Here is a 12124-nt window from a genome sequence, read left to right as displayed (position 1 = left end):
CAAAATAAAAGCAAAAACACACAATATATACATAATCTCATTTCTCATTTATAAATACAATCCCCTCATGTAAATTTCAAAGAGGTTTTTAATATGTTTTCTATTCTCTTTCCTTACCCGTATTTGAGGATAAATGTTGTGGTTTTAGGCATTAAACTGTGAATGTAAGTGTGTTCTACACAGTGAACACATTTACTGACAGTAACAATATGGTTTTATAGTTTGAGCTGTGTCAGGGCATTTTTCTAACCCTGAACGGAACTGATCGCTAAACTGTGGGTTTAGTCATCAGGACAATACCCATCCTATCCTTACAGGCCTGTACATCTGAACAGGATTTGAATCTAAAGTTAACTAATGTATAAACTACTGGAATTTGATTTCATGCGTATTTTTGTATTAGAAGTCAGCTTTTAGTTACTTGGAATACATTGCCCTTTTTGCAACATTGTCTTGTTGCTAGGTAGGAACTATATATTCAAATTATCATTAATAGTATCAAAGGGACTCTCGCATTACATGGAGATCCACAATGGTCATGGCCACTGTTGATTTCATTTAGCTTCAGAAAATTGCAAAACATTCCATGGTGAGTCAAAAGTACTCATAATGGGATGTAAAAAAGCAGAATCTTAAATAAGCAAATGATATTGTTTTATTCTTTCTATGTTTAAACAAAAGATATGTTAGAAGTCTGGGGGGAAATATAATTTTAGGAAAAGGTTCTCTTTTATAGAAAGGGTTTATTTATATTGAGTCACTGGAAGCTAGAAGGAAATAGGAAAATAATCTTTGTCAGCTGTTGGATCTTAGTAGGTTTATTTACTTAAAATAGTGAGAGAAAAGAAGATTTTAACAAATTGGGTAACTGAAAGTGATACTGCTGTTGACTAGGAAAAGTTAAAAAAGGGGAAAATATAACTTCAGAGACATCCCTATAAAAACATTATCAAAGTAATTGTAGAGTGCTAGCACTACTATATCAGATGACTATTCATTTAAATTGGAAAATTTTGCTCAAAGATGTTGAGCAAAAAAAAAAAAAAAAAAAAACATGTTGGTTGTTTCTTTTTTTCCTTTTGTACATTATTACATTATGAAGAATTTTAAAGAGAAGAGCTGTCAATTCCTCAGAATTCTTTTGAGTCAAATCATTTTGGTACCAAATAGCAGATGAAACTAAAGCATAGAGAGGTAGAGTTTCTCAGGGTCACAAACTGAATCAATGGCATAGGTAAATTCAAGCACTGTTTTTGAGTCCACAGTTTATTTCTGGTTTCTTGTATTGTGCTACCTCCTGGAAACTATAATTTAGAAAGAAAAATGACTTTTTAGGTATATTAGTCTGTATCCAGTTTCCTGGAATGAATTGTCTTAAGAGATACTTGTGATATTTGAATCTACCCAAATTTACCTGACTTCAAGTTTGAAGTGAGGGAGGGGAAAAAATAGGTCTTATTTATTTATTTATTTTAAAATTTCCATAAAATACACAAAACATAAAATGTAACATCTTAACTATTTTTAAGTGTATCGTTCATTTGTGTTAACAATATTCACCTGGAAATTTTCTTCTTATGATATCTAATTGCTCAGGAGCATTTCCACTGCCATGGCAACTTTGAAGACCTTCATGAGTGTTTATTAAAGTCTAGCAATTTATCCATAATAATACCGTAAAGAACGACAAAGAAAATTATGATTTACTTCTCTATTTCCCAGTCAACTGCTATGATCTATTCTGTCCTTGATGAAAATAATCTTTATTAGTTTGAAAAAGGAAAGAGGTGTGGGGCAAAGATTTTGGGGGGAGAAATGCCTTACAAATGTTTTCCTGTCAAAGTAAGGAATGGGGAGGGGAAAACAATGAGAAACAAATCTGCATATAAACATCAAAATACATTGCAGTTATATTAAGAATAATTACAGTTGTGAAATTAAAATGCAAAGCTTGAACTCCTTAATCCTGCCTTAGAAGTAAGGACATCTCAAGGTGTAAATTAAGTGTGTGTTATAGATGTAGGAGATAGTTGAGAGAGTTGGTAGTTCTAGTATTCAGGTGAGGCAAGTTTTGCAATACATAAACTTCATGATGTATCCCTCTAGATTTTTTTTTTCTTTGACATTCAAAATGATTTCAGTGGAAAATGTAAATCTATTAATAACTGCAAACATAGCAATAATACTGTCTTATAATTGTATATAACTTTTAAAGAACTGTGGTAAAATACATATAACATAAAATGTATCTTCTTAACTGTTTTTAATTGTACAGCTCGGTAGTGTTAACTATATTTACATTGTTTTGCAACAGACCACGGGAACTTTTTCATCTTGCAAAAGTGAAATTCTATACTCATTGAACAACAACTCCCCATCTTCCCTTCTTTTCAACTCTTGGCAACTACATTCTTACTTTTTGTTTCCATGAATTTGACTATTTTAGATACTTCATGTAAGTGAAATCATACGGTATTTGTGTTGTTGTGACTTCACTATTTCACTTAGCATGATGTCCAAAAGTTTTGTCTATCTTGTAGCATGCATCAGAATTCCCTTCCTTTTTAAGTTGTTTAGCCCTTTTAACCTTGAAACCGGTATTCAGATATATTGACTAATTACACACATGTATCAGTTGGAGAAAATGCTATGGCATTATGCATAAACTGTGTGTTTTATTTATTTATTTTTCAATTTTCCATAGGACCAATCCTGCAACTTAATATAACTTAAAATAGAAATTAAAACAGACAGATAGAAAGTGAAACTATGAAGTATCTTTTGAAGTTAATGAATTGTCTGCATTTGACCTGAACTATAGCATGGTAATCATGATTGAATTCATAATTATTAAGTTTACATCTCTAATCCTAATGTGGTAAAAAAAACTTCTATAATAGTGATGTGATTTGCCTGAGGTCACACAGCTCAATATGGCAAAACTAGTATATTAGATTTCTCTTGCTATACAACCAATTGTGATGGACAGCAACTGAAAATAGCACCCATTTATTATCTTGCAGTTCTTTATGTTAGAAGTCTGGATGGGCTTGACTGTGTTTTCTTCTAGAGTCTTACAAGGTTGAAATCAACGTGGTAGTGAGGTTGGGCTCATATTGGAAGCTCTGGGGGCAATAACTGGCTCAAAAGCTCATTGAAATTTTTGGCAGAATTTAATTCATTATGATTGTAGGGCTTATATTGCTGTTTCCTTACTGGCTGTCAGTACAGGGCTAAGTTTGGCTTACTGAAGTCATTTGCATTCCTTGTTGTGGCCCCTTCCATCTTCAAACCAGTAGTGGTATGTTCTTTGTTTTTCTTTCCACTTTATTTATTTATTATTTTTGAGACAGTATTTTGCTCTCTCACCCAGGCTGGAGTGCAGTGGCACGATCGTAGCTCATTGCCACCTCAAACTCCTAGGCTCAAGTGATCCTTCTGCCTCAGTCTCCTGAGTAGCAAGGACTACAGGTGTGTGCCATGATGCTCAGCTAATGTTTTAATTTTTTGTAGAGATGGCTGTCTTGCTACATTGCGCAGGCTGGTCTCAAACTCCTGGCCTCAAGTGATCCTCCTGCTTCAGCCTCCCAAAGTGCTGGGATTACAGGCATGAACCACCAGACCTGGCTCTCCTCTCCACTTTCAAAGGGCTCACATGATTAGATTGGCTCACCTGGATAATCTCATTTTTTATTAACTCAGAGTCAACTGATTCATTATTTTAATCACATTGGCAGAATTTCTTTTGCTGTATAATGTAACGTAATCTTGGGCATGATAGCTCATGATAGTCACAATTCTATTAAGTAGGGCTGGAAATCTTGTCATGGAGACAATTTTGGAATTCTACCTACTGCAACTGGGATCAGAACTCAGATTTCACTTTAAGTGCTTTCCACTGCACTACCTTGAATATCTACGATTGTTCAAGGTACTTTTATTTTAAGATTAGTTGCTAATATTTATCCATGAAGAGCAAAAGTTTAAAAGGAGTTTAAGTCAGCAATGAAACTAGCTTCTGACTTTATTGATTGAATGTGTGCTTCCAGACTGTATCACTATCCATAGAGACTAATGCAGGCAGATTAATAGTGATCAGCTTTCTGATGGCCTTGCTCAAGTTCCTAAGATATACTAAATTGTAATATTAACACCATGCTGCTGCATTTTCTGATTGCCATTCAAACTTGAAATGCTAACTGTTGAGATTATCATGGAATTATAGACTGACAATATTACAGTCTACAGGCTGATGGTTACTGATGAGACTTCATTTATGGGCATGGAAAACATTATTTTGGCTAGTTGCAATAGTGTCCTTCTTGCTGGTATTAACATGTCCTTTGCAATAACCATTAAAGAAAGTCTATTTGATGACACAAAGGAAAAGTCGGTGACCTTTAAAAAAAAAAAAAACAGCGGCAGTTACAGCAAATTACACAGAAGCCTTCCCAAGGCAGTGGAGCTTAACAAAACATGGCCCCAGGAAACCTAATACCTTGAGATGTTTCTTCTGTGGTCAAATACTATGGTTAGCATGTAGTAAATTCACTAGTTTAGCTGGAGTGGCAGACTCATTTAAGTAGTAATTGGAGAAAAGGCAAGAAAGAAATATTGGAGCAGGTTACCAGACTACAGCATTTTGACTTTGTTTTGTATGCAGTCAGAAATATTGAAGTTTCTGGAGCAAAATATGACATAATGAAAGGGATATTTCATCAAAATTCATTGCAGTTTATTTAGAATGGATTGGAACACAGTGAAGCAACCTGGGATGAAGGCTTGAATGAGAGTGTCAGAAGTAAAAAAAAATGGAGAGAAGTGAAATATTGCAACACATATTATAACGGAACAAAAATACTGAAGACTCTAAATGAAAGGAGAGGACAAGGAGAGAAGTTTATAGTTTTGGCAACTGAGAGCATTCCTATATTTCTGACAGAACAGAAGAAGATTGGAAAGTGGGATCTGAGGGAAGAATATGCAGAATGTAAGGCGCCAGTGGAATGTGTCCAAATGTGAATGTTAATTTCTTATCCATTAGTCAGAAGTTTTCCACAGTGATACTTTGTAAACTCAAGAACAACTTTGTTTTACAAATATTGTGTCTGACAGTGATATGATACACAATAGAAGGGGAAATATTTATTTAATTTGATTCACTCTAAGATTTACTAAGGTGCGGCTGGGCGAAATGACTCTCGCCTATAATCCCAGCATTTTGGGAGGCCAGGGCAGGCAGATCACTTGAGGCCAGGAGTTTGAGACCAGCCTGGCCAACATGGCAAAACTCCATCTCTACTAAAAATACAAAAAATTAGTCAGGCGCGGTGGGACACGCCTATAGTCCCAGTTACTTGGGAGGCTGAGACACAAGAATCGCTTGAACCAGGGAGGCAGAGGTTGCAGTGGGCTGAGATTGCACCACTGCACTCCGGCCTGGGTGACAGAGTGAGACTCTGTCTCAAAAAAAAAAAAAAAAAAAAAAAAAGATTTACTAAGGTGCATTGATCCTACTGAAGTTAACAGTACTTACACAAGTAGAAAGAGAAAAGGTTGCTAATAATTCAAGTCATACGCTAGCATTTATGTTATAAAATCGTTGTTAATTATATGAAGGTCTTTATCGGAATTCAGTGAATTTAGGACAAAAAGTAAACTTGTGTAAAGGTGCTAACACCAGATTTAGAGCACATTTCATTTAAATAGGGAACAGAGTCAAGTAAATGAAGTATAAAATAGCTTCACAGTTATACTTCCTATCAAGTGTGTAGTCAACCTATAAATTGTATATGCCATCAGATTTCTTTTGTTTTTGAAGGAAAAGAAACAGAAATTCAGTATTAGTGAGAGAAAGAAGCATCACCATTCTAAAACACAGCTATAAATAATTCAATTTATTATAATTATAAGATTAATACATAAACATGGGTCATTCTACATGAGCCTTAACATTTTAATGCATAACCCATTGACAAGTGGAGGTTTTTCTTCATTCCCCTCAACAATCTTATGTTAATTTACATAATTTGTTTGATACTAATGAAATGCTGGTGTTGATGCTCAATATATCTACGCTTAAGTTTGGGATATGCGTATAAGATCTGAAAAGGGTAGAAAATGCTAATAGAATCTAAATGATCTTCCCTCTGGTGTTTTTTTTAATTCTTTGTATTGATCACTCCTAAAGACATGATGAGCCATAGTTTAAGTTCCCATGAACCAAGAGCTGATTGATGCCCAGTTTAACATAAGCACCATTTTATGAGAGTTACCATAGTGATCAGGTTCCAGTTATCAGCTTGAACAATTTAATATATGATTAATGTTAATTGCCCATTTTGCATGGATGACTTCTTCCTGGTTGCTGAATTGGTTGCTGCTGCCTTTGATCTAGTTGGAAATTCAATCCAGTGCAATAGTTAGGCAAGTGATCTGTTTGCCAGCACAGAAAAGATAGATTCAGGTTGCTGTGAGGTCAGAGTTTGTTTCTCTTCATAAACACTGGAAGGTCAGGTAGAGTTTAGCTACCATTGGCATCCTTGAAATGTTGTAATAAATGTCAGACCTAAGAGATTATTATTAATCCACACAGCAATTGGAAGTCTTACTGTTCTGGCAAAATAAAGAGATTCTTATTTAATATAACATGCACATCCAAACTCAGAGCAGCACTCTCATAGTCAGGTAAACAACACCTTCAAAGCTAATGTCATTTTTGGTTTTCTGGCTTCTAATATATGCTAAACAGTGACACATTCAGGGACCATCTCAAGGGATTTTAAATATCAGTGATAACTCTGAAAAGTAAATCCCAGGTCATTGGTAATGGCTTTCACTTCAGGAATTCAATTGCAGTGGTTTTTACAAGGTGCTGCTAATACCACCCTTAACTACCACTGTGTTCTCAGCAATATTCACAGACTGTCCTGGGATGTTATAAATGTTTCTTTAAGAAGTAGGAAGACAAGCTTTCATTGAAGGGATGACATAACCTGTGATTCCTTATTAAATCAAGGACTGCTCATATGATTTATATTAAATATCTTTAAGGCTTATGACATCATTAATTAATTAACTGGATTTTTTCTTTGGAACAACAAAAATCACTCATCTTACTCAGTTGCTTACTCCTTGATTCACAAATAGCTGCTGACATGAAATAAAAATAAATTCAACAGTCAAATTGAATAATCTTAATGAACGATGTATGAGCTACTTTGTCTATTGCTTGACTTGGAATAGATATGTCACAGAATGTATCTTATCTTATTGACACTAGAAGACCTGCTGAAATTCTCTCTTAGGGAATTGCCAACTTTACAAATGTGTAAACTTCAAGGTAATTCTCTGATGGTAATCCACTTCAACTGCAGAAATATGAAGTACTGTTAATATATATTTTAATTTGGTTTATTCTTCAATCTCAGGAATCTGGGTGAGTATTTCATTTCTTCTAAAGAACTTTACAAAATGAAGGGGAAATCATTTGAAGATAAATTATGTTAAAAGATGACCTGGGCCCAGAGAAATTATGATTATTTGGTGTAATGTCCCTTTAAATAACCTATAAATATTACACTTAATGTGAATTCTATAAAGTTGAATCTCTCCAAGTTTTACCTGAGCTATTTAATAAGTTTGACTATTTTATGGGGTTGTTTGCCTTGTACCATAACAACTTTCCTTTACAGTGCACATGAGTGATATGTTGGCAGAGCCCTTTGGATGGGAACTTTGTAAAAAGGCCTGTTTTATTTTACAGACTTCAAATAACCTTGTAATTAAACTGAAAACAAATAATTGCCAAGAAACAATTATCATTCAAGTAAAGAGTAATTACATGGTTATTCGTGCCCTGTAAAATAAAGCATCACTAAGATCAGTAATGCAATCAACATTTTAGTAGAAGCAGGATGCTAAAATGATGGACCTTTCAACCTATGCTGATTAAATTGTCATCCAAATAACAGTTACCTAGTTAAACCACCACATGTTTATTTGCCTTGATTAATTTGTGAATATCTGCCTGATGCTAATACAGCTCTTAAAGATAAGAAGTATGACAATATCATATATCAAGAAAGATCCTTCCCAACTTTTTACAGAGTCCTCCACAATCTTTCATCATGTTGTCAGGCTTGTGTTCTTTAAAATGAAATGCAAGAATGCCTAGGAATGTCTTACTATGGAGAATCTGTAGGTGTAATAGTCAGAATAAAGCTATCTTATATTTGTATGTAGGTATATTGACTATAAAGCACTTTCACAAACTTCATTCCAATTAATTTACTCTCTGAGCCCAAGTCTTTGTTCCAAAATTAAAAATAAAGAAATCTGAATGTGATATTTGATGACTGATAAATGTAAACAACTTTGGAAGCAGGTATCTCAAAACCATACTCACTAAAGGGTCAATCAGAAATTTTAAATAACAGGGCAAACACACATCTCTATAACTAGATCACAAGCTCCTGAAAGGCAAAACCTGTTCTAGGTTCTCACAATATATCAATGAAAAAAAATAAAACCAAAATCTTTGCCCTCGTTGAGGTTACATTTTACCCTCTGTGTCACTGATACCTAGCATTATACCACACACACGCTTAATAGGTACCTAGTGCATGTTTATTTAGTAGACGACTGAATAAGTGATATCGTTACTGCATATGTGTGACTGCAGGGGCCTTTATTCCTTAAGCAGATCTTGAAGCTTGTAGGGCTTCTAAGTGAATACGACAATGGGATCTATCCATAGCCTTCTTTACCGTTGTACACAGATTTGAGGTGATCATGTTTTGAAGCTGCTATAGTTGTTGTGAAGCTCAATATTTTTTTAAAAAAATTATATTATGAATAAATGAAATTGGCACTCTGTTCTTGTGGTCAAAGAGACCAGAGTAATTGAAGGAATATTTGGAAACTGTACAAACAGTGAAAGATTGTTTCCTATGTATATTAATTAATTGGTTTAATTAACTTTTTGCTGGACCTTACTTTCTACTAGAAACCATGAGAATCGTTTAGGATACAGTAACAAACAAAATCAGACATGTATGCTGTCTTCATGGAGCTTAGATTCTAGTTGGGGAGACTCACAATTAATCAGACCAACAGCATAAAATTATGAACTGAGATGAAAGTTAGGATGGAGAATATGGTCCTCCTGGAGTTTATAACATATGGAATAGATAGTACCAAGCCATTTGTGAAATAAACTGTGAAACCATTTGTTTTTCAAATCTTCACATTTAAGGTAGAATTACTAGACTAAGAGACCTCTAATGCTTCCCAAGCCTGGGTCAGATTATTGGAAAAGAGTTGCTTCAGATAGAGAGAACTGACCCAGAAATTTGGAACAGAACTAGTTAAACCTTACTGCTTTCAAAGTGTACTGTTAACTGCTGGCAGTCATATGACTCATGACATGGAAGTAGAGGGAGCATCAGGCTGCTTAGTTCTGGAGACAGCCTGTCTGAAACTGTTCATGAGAATTAGATAGCACTGAGATGTTTACAGCGGAAAAATACAAAGAATAATCAGGTGTGTTTAAATAAAGTTAGTAGGCTTGAGTTCTGACAAATAGAAGGAAACAAAAAAAGCATTTAGAAAGTGTAGATTTGATGAAGTTTATTCAATAACATAATATGCCTTTCTCTGATGCCTGGATATACTCCGATGAACATTTTTCAGTGATATTGGGATCCTTTAGGACATTTGAAGTACATAGGATATTTCTGCTTTCGGCATTCCTTAAAAGAGTTAGAAAGCCATAAAACAGGGCAAAGGCAAACACGTTAAAAAACTGAATTAAAGAAAATAAATTATGGCCCAGAATCAAGTAGAAAGAAGCAGAGGAGGGTCCATTTATAAAATTGAAACATTAAATGAGAAAAACAGAATCTTTTGTGCTAGATTGATATATAATATTGATGTACAATGGAAGAAAATAACACTAGCACAGTGTATGAAAAATGAACTGGGTAATGATACCTCCGTGTAAGGTTGCTAGAAGTTGTTTTTCATTTAAAAGCAGAGTTTGTCTTACATTGATGGAGCATTTTGCTATTGCAAAGTTGATAGAGTGAGGTTTAACTTAAATTTCTTTGTAAACCAAAAGTCATTTTGGGGTATGTTCTCTATCTGAACCTCATACATTTTTGCTGCTGAAGTTATTTAATATAGTATTTTGTAGTATTTTGTCAAAACTCGTATCATTCAGCTTTGTAAACTGCATTTCTACTAAAAGGCAACAGCAATATCTTAGGCAACATTAGAAAGTAATATTTGAAATATATTGGGTGACTCGAGAATAACTTGATCCTAATGTTCTATGACTTACAAGTCTCTTCATGTAGTGACAGCTTTAAAATGATATTTTCAGTACCCTAACTCTATTATGGTACAAGATGGAGGCAACAGATACTGACTGTTTATTTCATTATGTTATGAATTAGCATTTGCAATTACAGTTTCTGAACTGCTCATGGGTGAAGAATGTACAAATGCAATGGGTTAGGTTAATGTTATAAGTTTATCATCAACTCATTAGTTAAAAACACCAATCAATCCAAGAGAAAAGACAGCCTAGATTGCAAAGGTGGCAGGTTTTGTTAGTGTAGCCACTCTAAGAGAGAGAGAACTGCTTGTTATACAGCTTGGTTTAAAAACTACGTGGGAAAACAAAACCTACTGAGGGTGGTAACCCTGTTTTCCTCATGGGCTCCCAGCAGCTGTGGAAATGCTAATAAATATCAGCTTCTATTCTACATCTCTCAGCTCTTTACCATTCACCTCTGACATGCTGGGCAGAGACTTAATCACTTCACATTCTATGTAATCTTAAATCTGTGAGTCACTATCTCAGATCTGAGAAGCATTTATTAATACTTCAGATCAAGTGTAGCTTTAAAAGCAGGGGTAACTCAGGGTTTCTCACATAACAGGTAAGCTGTGTTGCAAAGTGCTGGCCTGTAAATGGAATCTAAACTAAAATTGATGCCTTATGGCACTGATGTTTGCCGTAACAATAGTGGGGAATTTAGTGGAAAGTAAAGAATAGGTCTCTTAGTAATCCACGAAAATAGTCTTTAATGTAAAATTCTATCACTTTTGGCAATTAAACAAGATTTAAAAGGTAAATGCTGCAAGTGATGGTATTCTCAAAAAGAGTACATTTTTTAACCTTATCTATATTTGTCTGTTTTTCAACAGTTCAAGACCTGGCAGGCCCCCTAAGCGTTCTTTGGGAGTGTTGCAGGAAAATGCCCGCCTTCTACCCCATGCAGTCCCAGGCCTCTTATCGCCAGGACTTATCACTCCGACAGGTAATAAAATCCATCTGATGATCAGCCATGTCTCTTCGTACTGCCCAGCATTTGAAATAAACCAATATTGATCTAACTGCCTTGTCCTTCAGAGCTTTTCAAGCTCTATTAGAGGTTACATTATTGAATTTTTAAAGTGTTCATGAAAACAAGTTTTGTTACTTGAGCGACAAATCAAATGGATGTGATTTTAAAAATTGTCATATCCTTGCAGAAAATCCCTTTCAAGGCCTTATTGTTTGTATGTGTGTATATGTTTCTGTGCTAGGGACAGGAATGGAGGCACTGGCCAAAACAGCATCATCTTGAAACCTCCCATAGGGGGCAGCACTCCTGCATACTTAGGTCTCAGTAATATTCTTTTAGTTTCCAGGGGTTCTGGGCATCCATGCATGTTGTCCAAGTTATTACTCTAGGTTAAAAAGTAGACCTAAAATGCATCCTTGGTATAGGAGCCTTATGATTAGAGAAGAAGGTGCAGGTGACCATTGTCCTGAACGATGTCTTAGTGTCTTTCATTGAACACTGTGAAAAACTGGTAAAATTCCAGTGTCATAAATTAGCATCGAACTTTGTTGAGTCTCTAAAAAAGTACATAAGAGTACACAAAAACATTTTAAAATAAGCTTAACATTTCTATAATTGAATCTTTAAAAATCATGAAAGCTATTATAACATAGAAAATGAATTTAACAACAATGATATCTTTATATACAAAGATATGAACATTTATAAAGCGTCTGTTGTGTTCTGGGTACTCATTTCTAGGCATTGTAAAAATATATGAGTAGTGGTCC

The 12124-nt window shown here is 34.7% G+C and overlaps 1 protein-coding gene across 6 annotated transcripts in view; it reads left to right on the top strand.

Moving 5' to 3' along the window:
* DACH2 (dachshund family transcription factor 2) overlaps window positions 1-12124 on the top strand; it is a 676255-nt gene that overhangs the window by 350554 nt on the left and 313577 nt on the right. For all 6 annotated transcript variants that reach the window (XM_007992197.3, XM_037989462.2, XM_007992199.3 and 3 more), the window contains one exon: window positions 11215-11327. In XM_007992197.3, the coding sequence (XP_007990388.2) occupies window positions 11215-11327 (113 nt within the window). The remainder of the gene's footprint in view (window positions 1-11214; window positions 11328-12124) is intronic.

The sequence above is a fragment of the Chlorocebus sabaeus genome, chromosome X (assembly GCF_047675955.1).
Source record: "Chlorocebus sabaeus isolate Y175 chromosome X, mChlSab1.0.hap1, whole genome shotgun sequence".
NCBI lineage: Eukaryota > Metazoa > Chordata > Mammalia > Primates > Cercopithecidae > Chlorocebus > Chlorocebus sabaeus.
Note: the sequence above shows the minus strand (reverse complement) of the source record. Positions and strands in the feature narration are given on the sequence as shown.